Source organism: Bacillus rossius, chromosome 13 (genome assembly GCF_032445375.1).
Source record: "Bacillus rossius redtenbacheri isolate Brsri chromosome 13, Brsri_v3, whole genome shotgun sequence".
In the NCBI taxonomy this organism is placed as follows: Eukaryota; Metazoa; Arthropoda; class Insecta; order Phasmatodea; family Bacillidae; genus Bacillus; species Bacillus rossius.
Genome location: NC_086340.1, coordinates 15170417 through 15196932, shown reverse-complemented (window position 1 = coordinate 15196932; position 26516 = coordinate 15170417). Strand labels below are relative to the sequence as shown.

The following is a 26516-nucleotide window of genomic DNA, read 5'->3' as shown; positions in this document are numbered from 1 at the left end:
TATTTAAATTTTGAAAAACAACTAAAAGTTTACAATAAAAAAATGAAAAATTCGAAAGTAGTTTTTTTTTATGTTAATGTGACACATTTACTGCCATTGCTCAAAACAATGCATTAGTATTTGTTAATATATGACTTTCATACTGTCATAGAAAAAGGCTGTAAGAAATATTTTTCCTTTTCTTACTATTAAAATTTAATATTCGTATTCAAATATATTTTGATAGTTGTATTCAAATCGATTGAAACTATAAATGTGATATTTACACAAGCCTTTTTAAATTATTTGCAAGTATTTTTAAATAATGTTAACAAGTCGGTAGCATCATCCAGCGTCTTGATATTAATTTCATATTAACTAGATATTTTCGTACACAGGCCTCATTCAGTTTCAAAATGTCAATGGTGCTCGATGAGTGTACTATAGAAAAGCAGCATGTCCTATTGTGGGTGTCTTAAGACATCAACCTTAGTAATTTTATGCAACTGGTATCTGTGAGCTGATGATACGATGGGATTGTTGTCTGAATATTAGTGGAGATGACCTATGTTGAGAAATAAAAATAGTTTTGAAGTGATTATCATAGTAAGTTATTTTTTTACTATCTTTTGTGACTTATTTATTGACTTTTCCTTGTATTTTATATTTTGTGTGTGCCAAATTAGTATACTTAAAATATTCTTACCTATTTGACAATGTGATTTACAATCCTTTAAAGTAAATTTTAGATTAAAATCAATTAAAAAATATAATTTATTATGTGGATGGTTAAAAAATAAAAAAGTTAAACTATTGGAAAGTAATTAATAAAAACATATTTTGATTTATATATTTTCCATTGGTCATTATTAGTTCATGTTAAATGTAAGTTTTTACATTCCTCAAAATTTAAAAAAATTCTTAATAAAAACCATGAATTGTTTCATTTGAACTTAATGGATTACCTAAATGCTATTAAAATTGATCTATTAATCCTTATTTATTATAATTAAAATTAAAATATTGGTAGGGCCTAATCATCAGTAAAACTTTTATTGTGATCTTCTATTAAAATGAATTATTTTATCTGCACAGTTATATCTGTAACACAAAAAAATAAATACTCATTAGCTACTAAGCAGCACTGTGATGACTAAACTTATTTCATTGGTGAAGAAATTATTGAAAATTTGTGAAGTTTTTCTGTAGATATGTAACTTATTCTCCGCATGTTATTGAATGTTTGGTTGCTGTGTAGGTTCTCGAATAACCACCATCTTCAACTTCGGATACGTCTCTTTGAACATCATGCACCTACGGGCTGAAGATGCTGGAACTTACACCGTGAGAGCTGTGAATCGCTTGGGCGAAGCACTCAGTACATCCACGCTCAAAGTTTTCGGTGAGTGTGTGGTTGGCTCGTGGATAGAGGTCTGCGAGTGTTAGAAAAATATTCTGTATTCGTGAAAATTTAATATTTGATATCCATAAATTATTTTTCATTTAAATCGACATTTCAAATTGAATCTTAGTCTTTATTTTTCATTACCAACAGATACATAATTGTAACACATTAAAAACAAATGTGATATGTATGAAGCTAAGTTAATTTATTGACAAATTTAGATTTGTTTTATTCAATATTAAACATTCATTGTTTTTTGTTTTTATATGTAACAAGCTAACAAGTAGGGACTCTGTAATAATTATTTTAAATCTTTTTAAATACTTTTTTATGAAAATAATCAGTTGTATCAACAAAACACTTTTTTAAACTGAAAATTATTACTTTAAGAAAATGATTTGCTAGGTTTTTTCTTTAAATTTACATCTTTTTATTATGGTTTCATATAGATTTATCTCTTTTTCATTGTACTGTCTTTTGCATCAATTTTTCTTGGACACCTTTGAAATTCGGAAAAAAATATTTTACTGTATGTTAAAAATCATCAAATTGATCAAAAAATATTCAATAATCGTGAATAATTTTATATTTAGTTCAGATTTTGATTTGAATTCTCTTTACCTTTCTTGCTTTGTGGTGTGGATGGTAAAACTCGAGCCCCTGGAATCGGGCGGACGGGCTCGAGGTTGTGTGAGGGTAACCAACGCATTGGTCGACAGCGCGCACCAGCGTGACGGGAGACCTGGGCATCCCGGAGCAGCAGCGCTACATCGAGAAGGTGGAGGAGCTGGAAGCGTACCAGCAGCAGCTGCACCGGAAGTACGTGCAGGAGGTGCCGGAGAGCACCAGCCCTCCCGAGTTCAAGTCCCCCATCAGGGACCAGCTCGGCGTCCGCGAGGGCGGCTTCGCGCACTTCGAGGCGCGCCTGGAGCCCGTCGGCGACTCCACGCTGCGGGTCGAGTGGCTCAAGGACGGCCGCCCCGTCGAAGCGAGTATGTGCGACACCCTCCCTCGCCCCTCGCCCCTTAGCCTAGATTCTTCTCCTAGTGTCGAATAGCTGTGTGAGAGAGTTTATTACTTTACAAGAAGTCCCCAAGACATTATTTAACAAGTTCAGATACCTACTGATGAAATGTAAAATATTTAACAGTGATGGGTCAGATTTACTTTTTCTCATATTTCATTCTTAAAAGTGCCTCATTCAAAATTTAGATTTCGAGAGTCAAGAATATAACAAGTGAGGAAAAAATAGAGAAATGTAATTTTTGGAAAACCATTTTTTTACTCATTTGAGTTTTTTTTTTTAAATAAAATTAGTTCCTCAACAAATGTAATAATTTATAATACTAATGATTTATTGATTATTTTTATGTGAGGATTTGAGGCTTTGATTGACCCAAGTTTTGAAACTTGGTTATTTTAACTTAATTAACATTATAATAGGTTTATAGTTTCTACACTAATAATAATGCTATGACTATGTGTAGAAATGGTTATGGTATTCCTTTTTATTGTTTATTGGTAGAGACACAAAAATTTCATGAATTAATTTGGTTTGCAATATAATCTGAAAGCATGTATAAACGTCTCTATTGCTTTCATGATTGGATCACAATTGTTTTGACACTTCCTTCTACAACTTTGGACTAGTTGACTACCAGCTAACAGTAGAGCGACTAAATCAGTCGAACCACTCAAAATAGGGAATGTTCTACAGTAAGAAATCAGCTAATAAAGTATATGTGGAAAGTAGTATATAAAACCAGTCCTGCGCCTAGTGCCGGTGCGAGGATTGGGATTGTTGGCCGCCATCTTGGATTGTAATGTCACAGTGGCCATCTTGGATGACTTTGACCTTGACCCCAGCAGCCATCTTAGATGACGTCACATACATCATTTTGTTTTCTCAAAACTTCCGCCAAATCTTTTTCTCAGACTTTTAACTTTTTTGGATTATAGAAATTTCTGCCATTTTGAATTATGACCTTACGGTTGCAAATTTCTTTATGACCATCATCTAAAAAAATTATAATTATTATCCAAAAAAGTTGAGGAAAATCAATTAAATTATAAAATAAAATTTTTTTTAATGCTATTTTAATTTAAAAAATTTCCATCATTTTGAATTATAACATCACAGTTGCATTTTTCGGTTCGGCCGCCATCTTGAAAATCAGTACTTAAGCTAGAATATTGTACAATTTTTTAAAAAAAATATATGCAGAATGTTTTTAAATACAATTTTAACTAACAAAAATGCACTTGCTTCATGAAGTTCGGAGTTCTCTGGTCAAATCCGGTGAGGTAAAAAAAAATTATGATGGAATGAATCAGCAAAATTATCTGTGGCCTCTATCTATTGGTTTTCATGGAAGGGAAGCATATTTTATTTTATTTATTTTAATTATTTAAATATGTTACTTGCCCACATACAGTCTTGAGACTTTAGAGGTGGGCACGACGCAAAACAAGTAAAAACAAACACTATCACAATAAATAGAGACTGCACAGGATATTAAATAAATACCTAAAAGACAAGATAACATGACACATTACTTGGCGAAATATCAATTACATAATTATATAACCTCAGTGAATACATTTACTATACACAAAATATACAGAAATTTGGATAATACAAAATATGACATGTGAATAGAGGACAAGCTAAGAGGATAAATTTTTAAGTTTAGACAATTGATTATTATTGTGATTCCTAATTAATCGGTATATGATGTCATTAAAGTTATGTAGGGTACAACATGCTTGGTATAAGCGAGAAATAAATTGTGGTATTTTTCACCCAGCGGTTTCCAGGAGATGAGTACTACAGTTAATTTTAGCGTTAAAACAATTTTCAACAAACAGAGAATCTAAATACCTATACTCTACGTGCACCAAGAGGAGTTAATGCAGGTGTAGGAAGGTTTTTTTAAGTTTATTAAGTTTATTAAGTTTATCGTTTTTGGTTCTGTTCGGGTGGCAGGTTCCCGAATCACGACGTTCTTCAACTTCGGTTACGTCGCACTGACCATCAAGTACGTGACCACGCACGACGTGGGCGCGTACACGTGCCGGGCGTTCAACCAGCTGGGCCAGGCCACCACGTCGGCCCAGCTGACCGTCGTCAGCAAGAAGGACATACTCGTCGACAGCCAGCACCCAGGCGGGCTGGAGAAGATCCAGTACTTGGAGGACTCCAGGTGGGCCCGGTCGCTTCTTCCCCGTGGGCGTGGCTCGTTTTCATTTGATGTGACCAGGGGCGCAACAACTAAATTTCCAAAGGGGGGGGCAATATATCTTTTTATAAAGAATCATCGATCCCCCGTATTGAAGCGGGGGGTCCGGGGGTCCTCCCTCGGGAAGATTTGTATTTCAAGGTGGAAAATGGTGCTATTTAAGCAGTTTTATTATCTAAAAATTGATTACACAGCACTTTCTTTGCCCCCGTTTGCCCCCACTTCAAGGTTTCAGAGGGGGGGTAAAATACCCTCGCCCCCCCCCCCCCCCTCCTCGTTGTTGCGCCCCTGGATGTGACAGGGGTTATCCTTGGTTTTGTGGTCACATTTTCAATAATTATTTGTATGATTTGCGTTTATTTTCCTTTGCTTTGATGTAAAATAGTACTTTTTGGGGCTGCCAAAAGGAAAAAGGAAGACAAATGGTTTAGAAAACTATAATACCTGAAGTTCGACTGTCAATTTTTGACAAACAATGCTAATGAAGCTCTCAACCCTCCACAGTGAAATGAAATGACTAAGTCACTGGAATAAGAGTGTTTGAACGTGATTTAAAGAATCGTGCATCTTAGAATTGATTGTGTCTTAGAATCGAGTAAATACGTGCCTAATGTTTTATGTGAAAGTTTTGATTATTTTTTTTTTTTGGTGAGAATTTCTGTTTGTAGCTGCTTGTTTTTGTTTCCTTATAGTCGCTATGGTCGCACCACCCAAGAAGAAACCACTGTGACTCAGAAGCCGAGGTTCTTGGGTCCTCTGAAAGGAACGAACAAGATCGTTGAAGGACAGAGGGCGCATTTCGAAGCTCGAGTCGAACCACTGAATGATTCCACGCTTCAGGTAGGATTAAGTATTATCATTTGTACTGAGGTTGATTTAATAATAATAATAAAAAACACTGTAGCACAAAGAAAATGTTACACGAAACCTCAAAATTTCAAAATCATCTAATTCGAAACACCTAACATAAGCATAACTTTATGTGTGTGTCAAGTTTTTCATAGTAAATTGAAACATGTAGCATATTATCATATATATAACAAGCATTTAGTTTCACGTTTCTCATATAATAATAATATTAAGAAGAACAAGTTACTCTTCCATCACTTAAATAAAATATCTGTTTATAAAAAATTATATAAATAAACAAATGTTTATTCGTATTTAACTACAGTAGAATCTCGTTATAGCAAGCACGGTAATAGCGAGAACACGGCTATAACGAGGTATTTTTGAGGAATTTACGGCGTGAGCGCTTGAAGCGCACTTTTGTTATTTGTCTGCTTTATCTCCACCCCTCTCGCTCGCCACTAGACATCTTGCCGTTGACGCCTGTCACATTCTTCAGCCGTGCAGTTGCCACCTAAGTGCGTGGCTTTAAAAATAGAATCCCATCCTTTCTTTCTTTTATCTAACTTCCGTTAGTTATCTGTGCCGTCTGCCGTGTGTAGACAAAGTTTGAGATTGGAACAGAAACAACGTAAGAACGTATTTTTTACAAATTAGAAATATGTTTTTGTTTTTATAATCGCGTATTTTCACGTTTTTTGATTGTTATCTTAAAAGAGATAATATTAAAAAGCCGCTCTAATGAGATTTAATTGTTTTTGGTTAACAAAAACTATTAATTATCAAATATTGTTAATTGTTTATATTCTATTTATTATTATTTACGCGACGGCATACTGTACGCGTACGCAATACGACTGGATTCGTTGCTGCAACATAACATAGCATGTTATGCGGTATCAGAAGTAACGAGTAACGTAACGATAGTAACGAGTACTAATTATAGTAATGAATACATACGGGTAGCGGTACACATTTTTTTTGTTACTTTTACACCTCTAGTAGGCACTACCGTATTTATTTTCGAATCGCTAGGGCAGTTTTCCTGTAACTTTTGTTTCGGTCAGTTGTTGCGGTATCTGTCCGGGAAAGGGGTGGTGATGGTTTGAGTTTAATCCCAAATTTATTTTCAAAAAAAGTTGACAGGTTTCTTTAAATGAAGAAAAGTATAGTTTTCCAGCGACTATTTCGTTTGAGGCGTACGTGCGTTGCCGCAGCCGCACTCCTGCTTTTTTGTACGGAATTAAATCGTCGCGCTACACTAACACCACCTGTCAGCAACATCCCTAACCAACATGGCCGCCAGCAGACAGCCCGCGTCAATAGATAGCAGGACAATGCTGCGTCGGCCGCGGGCTGAGATGCTATACTTACGTGGCGTGGTAGGGTATTCTGGTTATTTTGACGCAATCGGTGATCGAATCCGTACTTATGGGGTATCGTTTTAAAGAGAATTCACACATATGCTCACAGAAATTAAGATTTCGTTAATATAACCTGTTATTTTCCAATTATACAGGTTTAAACACAATTTTTATGCTATTTTCGGTTAATTTTAATTTTTGGGGGCCAAAATCTGTCCAATTCGGTAATAGCGAGGACACGTTTATAGCGAGGATCAAACCCGGAACCGTGACACCTCGCTATAACGGGACTCTAGTGAATTTATACTTCAACAGGAAAACTATTTTTTTATATTCCCTCAAATAGAAATTTAACAAACTCATAGTTGTTACCTGATGCAGGATTACACCTGTGCTATAAATTAAAATAATATTTATCAAAGTTTTCGGACAGTTTAGTAATACACTGGATGATAATGATGTTACCCCAATTATCATCATAAAATATTAATTTACCTATGGCAGTTTTGTTAGTGTAAATAATTTTGCATGGAGTTAGTACCAAAATGTGATTACTAAAAAAGAGTGATTATTATAATATTGCAACTGTTATTAGTAACTAATTTTTACACTACGTTATTCATACTTTTCCAAACGCACATATAGTTGCCTATTTAGTTTTATTGTTGGCAGTAGTTAGACATGGTTCTTCTAACAAATTATTATATTGTTTAAGTGCATATTGTATCACTCAAAATGACACTGTTTTGGTTAAGTAAGAATCATTGAATTTGCTTAAAAATAAATTGTGCTATCCATATGAATGAACAGAGTTCGAAACAATAACACAGATATCTCTTGTTTTAAAATCCAAGTTGGCATAAAAAATAAAACCATTAACTCTTGTCTCTAATTATTGTATTATAATTAGCGTTCAGAATTTTTTCTTGGAAAATAAACCTGCTCCCGTTAATAACATCAGTGATAAAATTGTTCTTGTGTGCCATTAGTCCAAGGGCTCATGAACTTTACAGTTGGGTATTTTATCCGTAAACCTGCTACTCCAAAGATATTTTAGTTGTACATGTTATAATGCTGTGTCATTATGGTTGATGTTTATTTCTCCCTAGGTTGAGTGGTACTTCAACGGGAAGCTGATCATGACGGCCAACAGAATCCAGACATATCACGACTTTGGCTATGTTGCCCTCGACATACTCAGCGTGCGTTCGGACGACGCAGGAAGCTACACAGTCGTAGCGAGGAACGCACTCGGCGAAGCGCAACTATCAACGACCATGGTGGTTGAAAGTGAGTATAGTCAAGCCAAAAAGTCAACCTTTTGATGGTTATCAGACCTGTTTAAGAAAGAAATGTATCGGTAATCAGTTCCATATCAGTCTTTGTTTTTCTCCATATTGCCCATCACTAGTTAAAACTCACGAGTTCCTGGTCCAGACTAGTTCGATGAAAAATTTTCAGGGATGAAAATGAAAATATCTATCGGTGATTTGTTACATAATTCTTAAAAACACAATTTTTTTTTTTTTTTTGGCATCCTGCAATCTCAACTAACACAGTAATCAGCTGTACTATGGATTTATCCATTTTAATGATATCTTAAGTTAGTTTACCATATCCAAAACAAAAGTCATAAAAGCAGCAATGGCATTTCGAGGGAGGGGCCAGTGGGAACAAAAAACTATAGTTAAAGAAAATTTGTAACTTATACTAACAGACATCTGTTAAAAAGTTTTTCATGTATAACACCTTAGCTCTCAGGATAAGACATTTGGTGGGAGTAATTTCGTGAATGCGATGGATTTCACATGGAATGGTGATATTTTAAAATATCAGTTCTAAAATTTTTAATTTTACTGTTTTTAACATCAGATCAAATATATTATTTTGTACCACAAACACTGTTTTTTTCTGAAAGAGTGAACACAAGGAAATAAAAATATTCTGTAGAAAATTTTCAATAGAAGCAATCTAAGTCAAAAATTTTCATCTGCAGTACGAAGACCTCAAAATGTATTATTGCTTATGAATCAAGAATTTAAATCTTATTCCTTAAATTTTGTCGTGCTTATTCAATTTTTTAAAGTGTATTTTTGTGATATGGTGAGCGTTTATTTAAAAGCAATTAATAGTTTAAAATTGTATTTTAATAGAGTTAAGTGAGAACTAATTTCATTAGGTACCGGGTCGTAAACGAACTGACTAATTACAACGGTTGCTATTATTCTCTCTTTTCAATCATCAGCTCGTTCGAGTATCGACACGACCAGCATGCATCGCGCCACTTATGAAAAGACTCAGCACTTGGAGGGTTCGAAATTCGTGGAGCCCCAGTACCACATCGAAGAAATCTCGAAATCAAGGCCGATCTTCGTGCAACCTCTGTCCGACCCCAAACCCATCAACGAAGGCAAGAACATCCATCTCGAGTGCCGCTTGGAGCCCATGGGCGATCCAACAATGCGCGTGGAGTGGTTCCACAATGGGAAGTCCATCACAGTTGGTGAGTTGTCTCGATAGGGAGAAAATCATTATGTCGTAAAAAAAATTTATGTTCACAATTTTGAGTGATGAGTCAGCACTTAATACAGTTGGTGCTCAGTTATGCCTGTGAGAATACAAGTTTTTTGATGCAAAGCGAATTTTAAATTGTACTTTCAAAATATTTGTGAAGTCAAATCAAATTGTGAATATGTATTGTTCTCAGCGAAGCTGTGTTACACTTATTTTTTATAAAATACAAGATTAAAGTAAAAAAAAATAATTGTTTAGCATTTGTAATGTTGGATATGATTAAGTGATTAACAAATTATAAAATAAAAATGCATTATATTAATATTGAGCATTCATAAAAGAAAATGGAGTGCCATCTTTTGATATTTTTAAGTAACCAACTTTATTCAGTAAAAAAAAATAACTAAATTTTTTCATAATCGAGGCTTCCAATGTTTTAAAGCTTTGCAACAAATGTGAAGCTTCACATTAGATGCGAAGCTTTGCATCAAAACCAAAGCTCCAGATATAACAAATGGCAAATTTCCTGACGAAGTCAAATCAAATATTATAAAAAGCTTCAATTGATTCGCTTAGTCAAAGCATTGCACGGGCCTAGCGTTCATTAATTAATTATAATTTGGAATTGTCACGTTCATATTTTTTAGTTTTTATTCAAGTGTATGTAAAGGGACACAATTTGATATGAGGAATTATTTTGAGTAGTAATTCCCAAATGTTTTTTTTTCCTGTCATAGAGGAGGTTTTTACAACTTTTAAAATATATCTTTATCTATAATATTTTTCTCTGGTTGGAAAAGGAGATGTAATGAGTTTGAGTTACAAGGTTGGTAGAGTTGCAAGGAATTTGCAATTGCGAGGTTGGCAGTTTGGTAGCGAAGATTGCTAATAAAGATGTGTCTTGTTGAAGTTGATGGTTTTAATATCCTCTATACTTGGTATCTTTATATTAAGGTGCCTTATAAATAATAGTAATGATTGTGAATGTAACTATTTAGAATTATTACAAAAGTACTTCTTTTTCCAAGAATTGTCAATAATTATAGGTGTTTAAAAATGTTTATAAAATTGTTCTGCATATTGCTGTAGCGGCGTTACAGTGGTATTCAACGATAGGCCACATTTCTAATTTTTGAATAACACTTTTACCTGGAACAACATTTTAATGATGTTCATTAATCGGGCAAGATCCCTAATCTGGCACCATAGTGGTCTTGAATTTTTACAGATAAAAGAGTATGTACTGTTTGTATAATTTGTGTTCATAGATATTTAGGTAATAATTATATTCAATAATATTTTAATAAATATCTTTTTAGGCAAATATTGCCTTTGTATAAATGAAAAACCATATCTCTCTTGGGTACATGTGAAAGTGTTTCACTGTTAATTTCTCGGCGCTCTGATTTTTCCGCGCAGGTTCACGATTCCGCACTTACTACGACTTCGGGTTCGTTGCGCTCGACATAGTCCACGCGACAACCCTGGACTCTGGCGAGTACACGGTTCGCGCCACCAACCACCTGGGCAGCGCTCACACATCGGCCGCTGTCAGGGTACGTATCATACCCCAGCGATGTGATCTAGCGAGTTTCAAAATATCGATCAAATCGTTACATCTTAAATGTACAAATGCAAGAATAGTGCTGTCATAATTACCGCTTGGGCATTTGGTGATCAAAGAACTTACATCAAAAGAAAGTAATTAATAATTATAGACGTACATGGCTAAAATGAAAAGTTTATAACGATAATTATTTTTCAAAGTAAACTTGAATGAAGCTTTTAAAATATAGCAGTTGCTACTAGAAGAAAATTGGTTAAAGTAAAATATAAAACTAAAATTATTACTTGTATGGTTTGCTGCTCAGAGATTGTTTCGTAGTTTACAAGTTAACTCTCCTTCTTCACTTTTTTCATTTCACATTTGCAACCAACATGTCCTTTAACACTCATGAACATGATGACACTTTCATGTGAACTCGTGTATTATTTATTTATTTATTTTTATTTATAAGAAATTTATTGCATGTTCGTGGTAGGCACAAACACTGAACATAAAATACTGCAAAAAAATTATAAACAAACTGAACAGTACAGAATGAACAATTACTAACAACACAAACAAAAGACAACACATAATAATACAGGAAAACATCCATAACAAGAACCTAAAGTCCGACAATATTAAAACAATTTCTTATAGGTAGAGACCTGACAAAATCGCGGATTCAATTCGCGATATGCTGAAATTCAAACAGTTAATACACCAATGCTGCTTCTGCCATCGGCTCACAACACATCATCGGGACTCTGGGGCCGATGAGAGACACCCAACCAAATCTGTAACGAATCACAGGCTGCTACGTTGGGACGTCCCACATATACAGTAGCCAACGAGTGGGTGACATTTGACCGAGTGTACATCAGAGCTGTGGAGTTCATCCTAGCGGCCATTGAATCCGCAAATTTTTCCGGTCCCTACTAATAGGGGAAAAAATAAATAAATTTTGGAAAACAATGATTTAAACATAGAAACGAAATAGTGTAAACTAGTGAAAGTTGAAGACGGGCGGTCAAAGCGGAAGGGAGAGAAGCGAGTGGTGTTAGTTCCGGATATAGGGAGTTCCGTTTGTGGGAATTACGGTTGAGGGGTGCTCTACTGTAGTGTAAATGAGTGAAAGTTGAAGACGGGCGGTCGAAGCGGAAGTGAGAGAAGCGAGTGGTGTTAGTTCCGGATATAGAAAGTTCCGTTCGTGGGAATTACGGTTGAGGGGTGCTCTACTGTAGTATAAATGAGTGAAAGTTGAAGACGGGCGGTCGAAGCGGAAGCGAGGGAAGCGAGAGAAGAGAGTGGTGTGTGGTGCCCGCAGGTGATCAGCCAGTCGGACATCCTGACGGAGAGCCAGAACGAGACGGCGCTGGAGCAGATCCAGTACCTGGAGGACTCTTCGCGCCACCGCCGCACGGTAGCCGAGGACGTCACGGTGGTGCAGCCGCCCCAGTTCACGCGGCCGCTGCACAACGTGCAGACCGTGGAGGGGACCAACATCCACCTGGAGTGCCGGCTCCAGCCGGTGGGCGACCCCTCGCTCCGCGTCGACTGGTTCGTCAACGGCCGGCCCGTCGGCACAGGTGGGCCACGACGGCAAGCAAGCGGCACGGGGTCGAACGAACGGTGCCCCGTACAGATGCGGAGAAACTGTTCGAATTTAATCTGTTGTACTCACCTTGCCCTCATATCACCAGAGACGAGATTATATGGTTTTATTTCCAGGCCGGTTTTTTTTATTTTTAAAAAAAGGAGATTTTCGGTGTTATTGTTCTTATTTTTTATGAACTTCGGCTTATTCATAAAACGTAGCACGGTTTTCAACAATTACTTGTGCAATGATACCTACCTTACCAGAACAGTAATAATTTTTTTTTGACTCACACGTGATGCACTTTTACAATTTAATAATTTGTAAAAAAGCATGTCAAACTACTGGAAACAATATAAATAAATCAACGGTATATGTGTGTTTGGAAAATGTTCTAATGTCTTTATGTAAAAATTAGTTCCTAATTGCACGTGCAATATAAAATTTTCTTTTCCAATCTGTATAGTACATATTATTTGGTACCAACTCCATGCTAAATAATTTACATTTATTGAATTAAATATATAAAAGATTAAATTTTTGTAATCTGAGTTGAGTGTTCATTAAATAATACTGATTAATTTCATTATTTTTTGATGCATTTCGGTGTTATATGGTCTATTGACATACTTTTGGGTGTTTTTTCGGTTGGATCGCAACTCACCATATAAATTTGTCTCGACTCATCACATTTTTTATTTAATTTTGAGGGACTGTTCTGTCTCGCTGATGAGTGCAACTTCTGTTCTCGACATGCCACTTTTCAAAAGATTTAGAGAAACCTGCGCAAAACTCACCAAGAACATTTACATAACTAGTAGCAACGAAGAACATTTACATAACTAGTAGCAACAAAGTGCCTGTTGATGTCCGCGCTACCATTCTAGGGTTTATTGAACACCACCTTTTTGCACAGAAACAACAGCGAAATGACTACCGATAATTGTCGGAGTTAATTATGATCTTACTACCGACGAGTTAGACTGTATGTGCAGGCTTTGTGGTGAAAAAACCGTGGCCCTAACGATAAATGGCTTCATTGGTAATTTTAACTGTCAAAAACATGCGTTATGGTGGATGCGACTGACACCTTGGTGAGTTTATAAATTTTTATAGCATGTTTTTAAATTTATCATATATCAGTTGAAATGCCCTAAGCGTTTGATGTGACATTAATACTACATTAAAATATATATTGTGTTGAAATACAGATTAACATCTGATAATTAATTTACTGAAACACATGTTTAATTTACATCCGCTGTTTCTGACTGTCCTATCGGCAAATTGTAAGCCACTTTTGTCTCCATGCTCAGAAGTCATGACTCGAACATGATTTTTACATCATGTTTTTACTAGTGTTGGATGTGCTTATTTCTTCCATAGTACTGGAATTTAGAATTCTTATACTTGCAAACTTGTACAAAGATATTTGAAAAAAAAATTGTAACTTACACACAGTAAATGCTATACCTAATTTGTACATAGTATTTAACATATCCTTAAATATTTCTTTTATTTGTATCACCACATAAAATGACACTGTATATACTATTGGGGAATGGTGACATGATAGGTATGAAGAATAAAAATGACAGTAAACTTCAAATGTTATCCAGTGTCAAATTTTTTATTTTACTTTATTTCCTATAATATTTTTCTTCAAATATTTTTTTCTCAAATATGAAATCCTTTGATTTGATGGGATTTGAGGATTTGATTGCCTCACCACTATATTAAAAATAAGGAAATGTTTCTTTGAAATTATTTAACACTGATAAAAAAATACAAATGCAGTAAAACACTCTTACAAACATCCCATTTAAGAAAATTTCCTGCATAATAAATTTTTTAAATTTTAGCACTTAACTTAGAAATACATAAAATTTTACCCTTTTAATAATTTTTTCCTTGTAATTAGTCAAAATTCGTTAGTACTTTGAAAAATTTACTATCAGGATTTTACTATATAGTGGAACAAATGACACTGTATTACATTCTGCTGTATTTTTATTTTATTTACACCTTCGAAGCCTTTGTGCTTCCTTAAAAATTACTTTTTAAATTATGTTTTAGCATTTTTTTGCTACTTATGATTCTAACAGTCTTTGGCAGCATCTCAAAAACTGTGACTATAATTAATTTTGTTTTTAACACACAGAGATTTACAGTTCAAATTGTGTTACTAACACTGTTTAAAAAAAAAAAGTCTCCCTTGAAAGGATATTTCATTAATAAACTGATTAATTTATTTCACCTGTTAGAAGTTTTTTTTTCGCGGTGTGTACAGGGCATCGTTTCCGTCCTGCTCACGAGTTTGACTACGTGGCTCTCGACCTGCTGAGTGTTTACCCCGTGGATTCCGGCGTCTACACCTGCCAGGCACGCAACCAGCTCGGCGAAGCCGTCACCTCCTGCTCGGTCAAGGTCATCGGTACGTGTGGCTGCAATAACCGATGTAATCGTTTTAGTATCTCCTCTGGCCGATGTTCCCAATTTTTTAGATTACTGATGTAGTTGTTTTCAACCGGTACTTAAAGAACAGACACACGTTACTGATGTAGTTGTTTTCAATCGGTACTTAAAGAACAGACACACGTTACTGATGTAGTTGTTTTCAACCGGTACTTAAAGAACAGACACACATGGGCTTAACCCATCTCCCCTTCCGAAGTGGGGAAGAAGGAAGGAAGGGGCAAGGGAAAACAAAAAAAACTTTAAAAATTTGGCAACGTATACTCACAAACTAATGTCAACAATTTTTGATGTATAACACCTTAGCTCTTGGTGTAAGGCGTAATTTTTGTGAATGCGACGGAAGTGACGTAGAATGGAAATGTGTAACCACGGTGCTGCCATCTGTGGCGTATGATGCGTACCAAAGTTCACAAATCGAAAGGAACATTTTTTTAGTATTAACTGTTTAGTCAAGTTTAACAAGATGGGCAGTATTTTAATGAAATTTCTTTTCAAAATCATGTCCAAAGTTGGGTTTAGTATTTTTCCGAATCTTTTTCTGCTTTTATTCGAGGTGTTTCTTTATATATTTAAAATTTTTCTTTGCAAATTGAATGATTTAATAGTAAATGTAGTTGCTCCGGCAACAAATTCTAGTGGCGGGTGCTGAAACTACATGTGATTGGCATCAAGAAATGTTGAAAACACAATATGCCAACATTTGTCACGTTTAGCATTATTTTAAATAATTCTACATTATATTTCGTGTACGAGACTCGATTATCATATTATAGGTGTATTTGCAATATGAGAACACATCAATTTGCTCGTTACTAAGGATAGTTGTTACACATTGCTGGTGAGTAAGTACTGAAAGACTCTCTCACATTTATTAAAAATTTTTTTTAACAATTTTGCGTTCTTCTAGATTATTGTTGATTATTGTACGGTACCTCGGACCCTCCTCTCCCTGAAGGAAAAATAATTCCAAAACTTGCCCTCCTTCCATTTTGAGCTGGATACGCTCTTGAACAGGAGTAATATATGTTTTTTTGAATTCGCAATAAAGTTATATTTTTAAGTTGATTCTTGTTCCTAAACATGAAATGTTTGGTAGCTTTCTCTGTTTTGTTGCTGATTTCATAAAAAAATTGTATTTTTTTTGGCTTGAGATTGCTAGAATTTGCAGAGATGGGTCCGTGTTGTTCTTTCGACCCGCACCAACACATTTTTTTTTGCTTCCTGCAGCCAAGCGAGACTTGATCCTGGAGTCGCAGCATCCCTCCGGCCTGGAGAAGATTCAGTACCTGGAGGACTCGTCCCGCTACAAGAAGACGGAGTACGTGGACGAGGTGGTGAACGTGAAGCCCCGGTTCGCGACGAAGCCCAAGGACTTGGGGAACCTCCGCGAGGGGCAGCACGCCCACTTCGAGTGCAAGCTGGAGCCGGTCACCGACCCCAACCTGAAGGTCGAGTGGTACAGGAACGGCCGGCCGATCACCGTCGGTGAGTCCACTTCCTGTTTGCTTGGTGAACTTGTTGCTGCAGTCTGTTCGTTTCTACTTTTAATATGTAGCTTTTAGTTTTAACTCCTTTCTTGTCCCTTCCTTAATGAATTACACTTCATGGACTTGTTCCCCCCCCCTCCCCCCCCCCCTTCCCAAAAAAATAGTTTATTTTTCAGTTGAGAACCTAGTTAACTGAATGCCCTGTTAATCGGGTCACGAATAATCGAGGTTATACTGTACATTATTTCTTCAAAACTTGTAGAAAGCAATTTGTTTTCTAAACAATGTTTGCCTTTTTGTCTGCTTTTTTAAAAAATTTTGAAATACAGTTTTTTTTCACCCTTCTTAGTGCTAAATATCCAATAGTGTAGTGAAATGTTGACATAACTTGTGTGTCGAACATTCTTGTTTTTTTTTTTATTTAGGCCACAGATTCCGACCAATCCATGATTTTGGCTACGTGGCACTGGACATCATAGACCTGATTGCAGAAGACTCAGGGACGTACATTTGCCGTGCGACAAACTTGGTCGGATCTGCTGAAACGACATGCACTTTAGAGTGCAGAAGTAAGTGCTTTTTACAGAATTCTGTACAACGATAAGATACGAGTGCTTATCTTTCTAATTTCTAAGCTACTCAAGTACCTACAGTAATAATGTAATCATTTTTTTAATTTTCTGTCAATATTTTAATTATGAATGTAATGATAGCATTATATCATATTTAATTTTTGGAAATACGAAAAAATTATATTTTATTTTAGGCAAGAAGCTTTCATGGTTAATAAAAAAATAAAAAAGGGTTGATTTTTAATTTTTATTTTTTAATTTTTCTTAAATTAAGAACACACTCTGTGCCTCTCCGTTGAATGTGCTGTAAGAATGCCACCGCAAGTCTTACGGAAGCTGGTTGGATGTGAGTGATTGGTACGGGTGTGCCCAGGGCCGGCGCGTCCGTACAGGCGAACGAGGCAACCGCCCAGGGCGCCAAGTAGCTGGGGGCGGCGCAGCACGACACATTAACAGCTGATACGATATGTTTTAACGATTATTGAAACTAGATGAAAATGGATTTTTGTAACAGTTTGGAATGTTTGTATTGATATAAGTAATTATTTAAAGTCCACTGTGACCTGTTTATGATTTGTAATAAGTAAAAAAAGTAAAAAAAAAAAACACAAAGCTGCTTACATTTGATTGTTGACAAAATCGTAGGCTTACGTGATGTATTTTGAGGCAAGGAAAATTTTTTTTTGGGGTGTCCGGGGGGGAGAGGGGGGGGGATGCATTAAGGTTTTTCTCGCCTAATGCGCCAATTTATCTTGCACCGGCCCCTGGGTGTGCCCCAACATGCGTGCTGATGACGAAACCACTTTGCTTGTGCTCGCAGGCACGGCCCAGATCCTGACGAACACCCAGAACGAGACGGGCCTGGAGCAGATACAGTACCTGGAGGACCGCAGCCGGTACCAGCGCTCCGAGCACGTGGAGGAGACCACGACGCAGGCGCCCGTCTTCACCACCTCCCTCAAGAACATCAGCATCAAGGAAGGGACGCGGGCTCACTTCGAGTGCCGCCTGATCCCGGTGTCCGACCCCACCATGAAGGTGGAGTGGTTCCACAACAACGTTCCTTTGAAATCAGGTGTGCGCCTCAGGCTCCTCCGGCTTTTGCTAACTTGTGAAAGAAGGGTGATTTGTTTAGCGAAATTTAAATTACTGGAAATATCAGATCACTTTCCTCTTTACTAATTAACAGACTCCCCGGTATGAATTATGTATGTGAATAATATCAGTTTTAAAATCATAATCAGTTTTATGACTGTCACAAATTGGAGGGGATGCATTATTTTTTTATGAAATTTAAATAGGCTAACGATACCAGGTCACTTTCTTTCCTCACTCACATACTCCAAGGTTAAAATTATTGTATTAGGTAGCTAAATTAACGTCTTTAAATTATTATTGTTAGTTTTACATATCTTTTTTTTTTAACTGCAGCTAAGGCAGAAGAGAGAAATGCATATTAAAATGTTGTCCGTGAACCATTTCATCTCGAATATGTATGACCGTTTGTAGACTTGTGAATTTATTAAAATTTCCATGCAGCATTAAATTCATAAGTTAAATTAATTTTTTCTCTGAAAAGAAACTAGAATTTGTTGAGGAAACACAATTCTTAGGGATGAAATTTGATGGTTTTTTTTTTAGTCAGAATTTGTTTTTAAAAAAGGAGATTTCGGTGTTATTTGTTTTATTTTTATACATTGTCTTTATTCATGGACATAGTGTATTATTTAACAAAAGTGAAAATGAATATTTCTAGATTATTACTTCAACAAATACATTGCAGTTTTACTGAAACATAAAGCACTTTCGCAACAAAATAATTTCTAATAAGCACATCTGGGACAGAACTGCTCAGAGACATGAAAATAAATAGGCAAATTTTTAAGTTGGTATTCGAAAAACATGACAATGTCATTAATGTAAAAAAGTGTTACTAATAAGAAATGCGAGATCAAACCAAATTATTTTTATATTTTGCATTTAATTATTTTAATTTAGTTTTTTTGGTATACTCTTCAGGCTAAATAAATAACATGAATTAAATTTACTGTAATAAAACTCTTCATTTTTGTAATTTGAGTTAAGTTTTGTCAAATTGCAGGTTAATTTCATGATTTCAGCGGCATTTCGGTGTTACATCGTGTTTTGACATACATACTTTTAGGTGTTATTTCGGTTTTATCGCAATTCACCAAATAATCTTGTCCCTAATGACTGTGTTTCTATTTTTGTGTCTTAAGCACACAGTCTCCCATCACGAAGAAGTTTTTTTTTTTCCCTCGAACACTATTTTCGTATGTCTTAACCGTGGACCATCAAAGTGCTGTAACAATTTCGGCATCTGGGCCGTTTCGGATGCACCCGTAACCGAGCGCCGTCGTCTGCCTTCCCGGCAGGCTCGAGGTTCACGGAGACGAACAGCTTCGGCTTCGTGGCCTTGGACATCCAGCACTGCCTGCCGGAGGACTCGGGCAGCTACACCTGCCGCGCCCGGAACATCGTGGGGGAGGGCATGACGTCCGGCAGCCTGCTGGTGCAGAGTGAGTTCGCTGGCGGCCTGGCCGTGCTTTCCCTGGCCCTGACTCGTGATCTGTCCGCAACATTTCCTGCGTGATACGTTCAAAAACAGTTAGCACTTGTTTTGTAAACACATACAATTTTAACCTTTTAATAAAATCACCCTGTTAAATAGTGTAAATTTTTAAGTACCATGAGAATTTTTTAAACAGCAATTTACTGTATTTTGAAAATGTAGAATTTTTCAATCAGTCAACCTGCATAAGAGCAAGCATATGTAACTTTTAGAATAAAAAAAAGTAAAAAATACTAGCATAGAATAGAGATGAAAGTGAAAAAATAAATAAATAAATAATTTGAAGTTTTTGCGTTGTGCCAGTGAAGTGACAACCCTCATGATGAAAGAGCTTCCCGTACAGAACAAACCGTCCAGTATTTTTTTTTTTTTTTTAATTTTACAATGTTTCAAAGCAGTAATGTCTCATTTGAAAATTAATTTACATGAAAGTAAAGCATTGAAAAATATAAAAAAAAATAAATTTTGAAAATTTTGTTTTTATGCTATTGAAGTGATGTTGCGTACAATGCAAGAGCTTCCAATAAAGCAGAAACGTTTCAGGCATATTTAAGCGATGCTGCAGAAACATTATGATGTTTCAAAAAAGTAATGTTGCATTTTTGAAACGTATCCGAATTATTTTTTGCTGCGTGGGTTGCAAGTTTGGGCGTGACGCTTGCTACATTCCAAGTTGGCCCGGTTAAGCAACCCAGAATAGTATCAAGACACTTTAAATCACTTGATGGTTTTGAAGTTTTGTTTTTAAGTTCATCTTATTGCCAACATTGAAGACGAATTATTCCTCTAGGATAAAAGTTTTTATTTAGCTGTATATAAAATAAAAGATTTTTTAAGGCGGTTTTTTGTTTTATTATATTACTTCTCAAAAAAAAAAGTACATCACAACTTACATAACAAGGTCCAGACGATGTATCACATATTCACTGTAGCTTATTGTTCAACTACAAAAAAATTAAAATCCCTTGATCAATTCATTCAAACTACGTTTATCTCTATGTATTACATATTATATTACTACATTAATCTTTATGTATTGAAGCACAATCAAAATACCTTAAATGACTGAGCATAATAGACTGAAACATGAGTATAAATTGATTATGAAACGTCAAAAGAACATCAGCAGTGGGCAGGAATCATGCCGTGGTTACTCGCGCTGCGCAGGCAAGCAGTCCATCTACCTGGAGTCGCAGCACGAGACGGCGCTGTCGCGCATCAGCTACCTGGAGGACACGTCGCGCCACCAGCGCCAGGCCGTGCAGGAGGAGGCCGTGACGCAGGCGCCGGTCTTCACGCAGCCCATGAAGGACCTGCGCTGCGCGGAGAACCAGGCCGTGCACTTCGAGGCGCGGCTCATCCCGGTCGGCGACCCCAAGCTCAGGGTTGAGTGGCTCAGGAACGGAGTGCCGATACAAGCATGTAAGCAGGATCAGCGCCGACACTTACACAGTATCCACCCGAATAAGCCTCACTCTAGGATGATTCTCGCACCCCTAACATTTAACACACAAATTAGAAAAATAAGTGTGTGTCAAGTCCACTTGCGACAGAAGAAACTTTCATGCTTTTTGGATGCTGATAGAAATAAATATTGGTAATTCTTTTTATTGAACCACATAGAATAATTGAGAATAGTTAGGATTCGGTTTATGAATCCAAGTAAATGTAATTTCATTTCCGAGAATTCTGTTAATTATCTCCTACGGCATTTCCAAACTTGTAAATTCTGTAAGAACTTGCACAGAATTCGGAAGAAACATTTGCGTTCAAAATGCACTCTCACAAATTGTAAACTTGAAATGTATATTACAGGAAGTTTTATGGGTAAAGTTCTATATGTATGAAACACTAACTTGAAATCAAGGTTTAGAGTGAAAAGAGAACTATCACGTGAATCATATTTTTAAAGCTCACTTCACTTATGGTAATTTTTGTAACAAAATATTTACAAATTGAAGCAGTTAAAATCTTTTACTTTAATATCTACATCAAGTATAGGTAAACCTCAAACTAAAAGCATGCAATAACAAGACAACTATAAGTTTGTCTCTTTGCATGATTTCAACAGTTTTATACATACACACATACAGGCAGACACACACTTAAATGCTTCATGTTACATACTAACCTGTTTGAAAAATTCAATGAATATATATTCATATTCAATCAATTTCAAATACTTACACTGCAAATTTGTATTTTAAGTATGTATAAAGAAACTGTTTCGTATCACCTCGTGTAAAATCAGAATCGAACATTGTCGTACAATATAAATGTGTGCATCCAAATTTTTAATTTATATGTATAATGGCCCGATCTAACCAACTAGAGTTTATTTTAACATTGTCACATTGAACAGCAAAACTGGTAAAGTAAAAATTGAAAGACAATTTTTAATCAAGCGAGCAAGCAATGAAATATTTGCTCCACTGTAGATAAAAATATTCTAAAAAAATTTAAAGCATACTTTTTTTTATATCTATGTTTAAGTATCATTAACCGTTAGCGTAAAATACTATGTGTGAGTGTTTGTTAAAAAATTAAGTTTAAATATAATTAAAATATTAATTTTTTTTTAAATTAAATATTTATATTTGAAGAATTTTTTGGCATTCGGTTTGCATATAAATAAAATGATATTCACACAAATACTGAGAGACCTGTTAAAAGCTCTGCAGACATGTCTGAGTGTGATTATTCTCGCATTGCAGCGAACCGTGTCACCACAATGCACGACTTTGGCTACGTGGCACTCAACATGAAGTACGTGTACCCAGAGGACTCTGGCACGTACACATGCCGAGCCACCAACGAACTGGGAGAGGCTGTTACGTCGTCCACACTCATCGTTCACTGTAAGTACCTCTGCAAGTGCCGTCTGTGATTGTTGCTGCGTCTGGACTGATTTCATTCAGATCGCTGCTCAGATAACTGTTCAGATCGCTGCTGTAGTGTACATTTGTGAGTGTGAATCAAGCCCGATCTTTGAAGCCACCCAACAAAACTTGAAAGTTGACACACTTCATTTGAGAGCACTCTCACAGCTTTAACCGAACATTTTGGCTTGTCCAACCCAAGAAGAAGAAAATGAGTGGTTGCCTACATAAAACAAAATTTTCATTTTCAATGTAAAAGTTAAAAATCTGCTTCGTTATAAAAGTAAAATCAACTACAAGTATTTAGTGATTATTACGTCTGTTGTCATGATTCACCTGTGAATCCATGGCAGATGATTAGTTGGGGGGGGGGGGGGGGGGGGGGGGGGCTTGAAAGGCTGAATCCTAACTCTTCTGATTAGGCCTGTGCTAAGCTTCGACTAAGCAAATCAATCGAAGCTCTTTTCAGTATTTGATTTGATTTCACCAGGAAATTTGCTATTCATTTTATTTGAAGCTTCGGTTGTGATGCAAAGCTTCAACTTCGCGTCTGATGTGAAGATTTGCGTTTGTTGCAAAGATTTAAAACACTGAAAGCCTAAGATTCGCTCATGAAATTTTTTTTTTTTGTTTTTGTATATAATTTGTTTGAATAAATTTGGATACTTAAATAAAATAAAGAAGACACTCAGTTTTCTTTTATAAATGTTAAGTATTAATATCATACATGGTTATTTTTTAATTTTTATTGCACGGATATTGTGTATAGGGCACAATTGGTTAATTACTTAATCAGTTCAAACATTAAAAATGTTAAAATTGTTTATTTTTTACTTTAATCCTGTATTTTGCAAAATAAGTGCAATACAGCTTCTCCAAGAACAATATTTGCAATTAAATTGGACTTCACGAATATTATACACACCGATTTTACATTCGCTTCACATCAAACAACTAGTATTCGCACAGGCCTTCTTCTGATGGAAACTTACTGTAAATAAACTGACATTTCCTAGAAAAAAAATTTGCAAAAAAAAATTGTTTTTTGCTGATAACACAAGAACTCTTCTTTCATGAGCTTTTGTATTCCCCACTTCACATAATCCATCTTAATAACGGTGATGTTCTTACGGTAAGAAAACTAGAAGAAAGGAAATATTGTTAATTAGGAGTGGAGTGAAAGTTTCGTGATCAGGTTCGTTTAAGAGCTGGCTGCTAAGGGCTGGCCCTTTTATACCCGTCCTGAAGGCCTGGGAGTGACGCCCTTCCGGCTGAGGCAAACCCAGACACCCTCCGTCGAAGAGAGTCAACTAGCCAGACCAGCCCACTGAGCCACATGCCACCACGTGGAGCCCGCTCGAGGGAACAAGTTCTCTGCGCCGTCCGCAACCGGTTCTCTGTCCATTTAGCGTTTCACAATATTTCATGGAAATGTTGCATTGAAATTTGGCCATGAAATTTTACTCCCACCATGCCCACAGAAGTACATGTACACGCAGAAGCCAGTTTGTAGACCTTTCACTGCACTTCAGCTCTGCGCTCCGGTTTGCGAGTGTTAACGTGAATGTCGCAGCGAAAGCGTCGCTGCTGCTGGAGTCGCAGCACGAGGGGGCGCTGCAGAAGCTGCACCAGCTGGAGGACTCGTCGCGCTACAGGCGGCGCGAGGAGGAGGAGGTCGTGGTGACCCAGGCCCCCCGCTTCACCGCCCAGCTCAACGGGCCGACCAGCCTGGTGGAGGCGCAGAGCGCCCACTACGAGTGCCGCATCGAGCCGTACCCCGACCCCAACCTCAAGGTCGAGTGGTTCCACAACGGCGTCCCGCTGCAGACAGGTGCGTTGTTCATCCCCCATGTCTCGTGCACAGTAAACCCCCCGTTAAATACTGTTTTGTCTAGAGACGTACGAGACTGTAAAATCCATATAAAACGAAACAATTAATGATTCACTCGCAAACAACTCGATTGGCAGCAAGCGTGCACGATAGCACAACTTACCGCCATGATGGTTCAACAACAACTGTTGCTTCGTTGCCGGAAGCTGCAGGGCAGCCAACTTGAAAAACTTGGCACTGCTAGTTCAAAATTCAAATGTTTCAAACTCTATACACTAAATTACACACAATATTTACAAGTCCAAACAAATACCTTCTTAAGGCCTTTAGTATTTTTGACCTATTAACAGGGAAGATTTATTAAAGGGTTAATGTGTTTTAACTAAAAATAATGCAACTCTTGAATATAAGATAATCCCAAAACTTTTTGATCATGTGTTTATGAAAAAGACTTCATGGTTTAGAAATCGTAATTCAAGTACGTACTTAGCACTTGGAAATTATTTAAATTATTAAATCTATTCCATATTTATTAGACCTTTCTGATGCAACTTTCGTCAGCATGGTGATTTACATGGTGCCTTTCAAAACACCAAGCCGCAGTTGGAAAAAAAGAAATGTATTTATGACCAGTTCAAAAGGGGCAGCTGAAAGCGAAGCATGTGATGTTGTACGGTGGTCGACTAGGAGGTTGGAAGAGCAGGTGGAAGGGGTTCCTCCCCCGGCAGCCACAGTGAAGAGAAGCAATGACAAACTCCGTTTGCCCCCTCTTCTTCATCCAACATTCCAAGTGTTATTTCTCTCTTCCTGTCACGCCTGTGCGGAGATTCAGAAAGCCCTGGACCAAAGTGGCATAAGTGATGCAGTTTACAGGCAGACTGTTTAGTTTTTCAACTGAGTGGAGGTTCAAGAGATGGTAATCAACAACAGTCTAAAGTGCCATAATAGGTGGAGCCCATAGTTTTTCAACTAACACAGAAGTCACCTGTTTTAAAAATGAAAATGTCCTTATCAATTATTTATCACCTGCAGTCTTAAAGACGAAATGATACAACTCGTCTCCGGTCGGATAAACTGTGTGAATTCACTTCTGACACTACAGTAGCATTGATGGGTATTGCTGTTTCAGGCCACCGTTTCCGCACGACTTACGACTTTGGATTCGCAGCGCTGGACGTCTTGTCCGTGTACCCAGAAGACTCTGGAGAGTACACATGCAAGGCTACCAACAAGCTGGGGCAAGCCACATCGTCCATCAAGCTGAACGTAACTGGTATGTATGTACTGTGTGTGGTTCTGGATGGTCGGCTCCTTGAATTGTGTTTTTGATTCATCATTTAGGGTTACAACTGGACCATGTAACTATACATGCTGTCTGCAGTTGACGAAAGTTGGGAAAGTCAGGGAACGGTAACGAAACTGCAGGAATGGTCATGAAAATCACAAAAAATTCTCATAAAAAATAGTAACAGCAATGGAAGTGATGCAACTTCTAATATCCAGCAGTCTTTTAGTAACTTGCATTTTTTTTATGCCTCACTTCAGTTTATTGTTGCACATTTAATTAAAACTATTGTTATCCCATTGCAAATAATCTTAGTTATTTTTTTCCTTTAACTATCACATCATGTATAATAAAACTATCATCACTGGTGAAATAGTTATTGATTGTGATTGAATAAATATATAATATTATGTACATAGTAGATTATGTATTGGTAGAAGTGGCTGTGGGTAGAAATGGGAGCTATTGTTATATTGGTTGCACTTGGTTGCGAAATAAGTGGTTTTATTGTTTTATCTCAGGCTCCTGTATTTGTATAGTTTTTTTTTTATTTTTCTCCAACAATAACCTGTTTTAGCTTAGACATTTATTGATTAATGGCTCCAAAAACCAAAGTTAGTAACTTTGTATTTATTCCACTCAGCTGTGCTCACTCACGAGACACTTAAAAGTTTAAATCACACAATCAGTCGATTACTTTCGGAGTCACTGCCCTCACTGACTTCAATTCGGTGCTCCCCACAAACGCTTATCATGTCATCACCGCAAATGTTAACCGGGCGAGTCATACGCAATGACCACGAGCAAAGTCTGCTCTACTGAGATGCATTTACTTCAACTCTGTAGCTTTCATAGTTTACGAGTTTCGAGCGGTGTCGGTTCTTCAGCCGAAGTGACG

At 36.7% G+C, this 26516-nt stretch overlaps 1 protein-coding gene across 9 annotated transcripts in view; it reads left to right on the top strand.

The window, feature by feature from the left end:
* LOC134538265 (titin) overlaps nucleotides 1-26516 on the top strand; it is a 358395-nt gene that overhangs the window by 66811 nt on the left and 265068 nt on the right. For all 9 annotated transcript variants that reach the window (XM_063379416.1, XM_063379425.1, XM_063379423.1 and 6 more), the window contains exons 15-31: nucleotides 1238-1381; nucleotides 2104-2376; nucleotides 4371-4587; nucleotides 5316-5463; nucleotides 7946-8126; nucleotides 9082-9339; nucleotides 10770-10906; nucleotides 12224-12485; nucleotides 14784-14927; nucleotides 16199-16456; nucleotides 16884-17027; nucleotides 17851-18105; nucleotides 19427-19570; nucleotides 20791-21045; nucleotides 22338-22481; nucleotides 24076-24333; nucleotides 25463-25606. In XM_063379416.1, coding sequence (XP_063235486.1) covers nucleotides 1238-1381; nucleotides 2104-2376; nucleotides 4371-4587; nucleotides 5316-5463; nucleotides 7946-8126; nucleotides 9082-9339; nucleotides 10770-10906; nucleotides 12224-12485; nucleotides 14784-14927; nucleotides 16199-16456; nucleotides 16884-17027; nucleotides 17851-18105; nucleotides 19427-19570; nucleotides 20791-21045; nucleotides 22338-22481; nucleotides 24076-24333; nucleotides 25463-25606 — 3366 coding nt within the window. The remainder of the gene's footprint in view (nucleotides 1-1237; nucleotides 1382-2103; nucleotides 2377-4370; nucleotides 4588-5315; nucleotides 5464-7945; nucleotides 8127-9081; nucleotides 9340-10769; nucleotides 10907-12223; nucleotides 12486-14783; nucleotides 14928-16198; nucleotides 16457-16883; nucleotides 17028-17850; nucleotides 18106-19426; nucleotides 19571-20790; nucleotides 21046-22337; nucleotides 22482-24075; nucleotides 24334-25462; nucleotides 25607-26516) is intronic.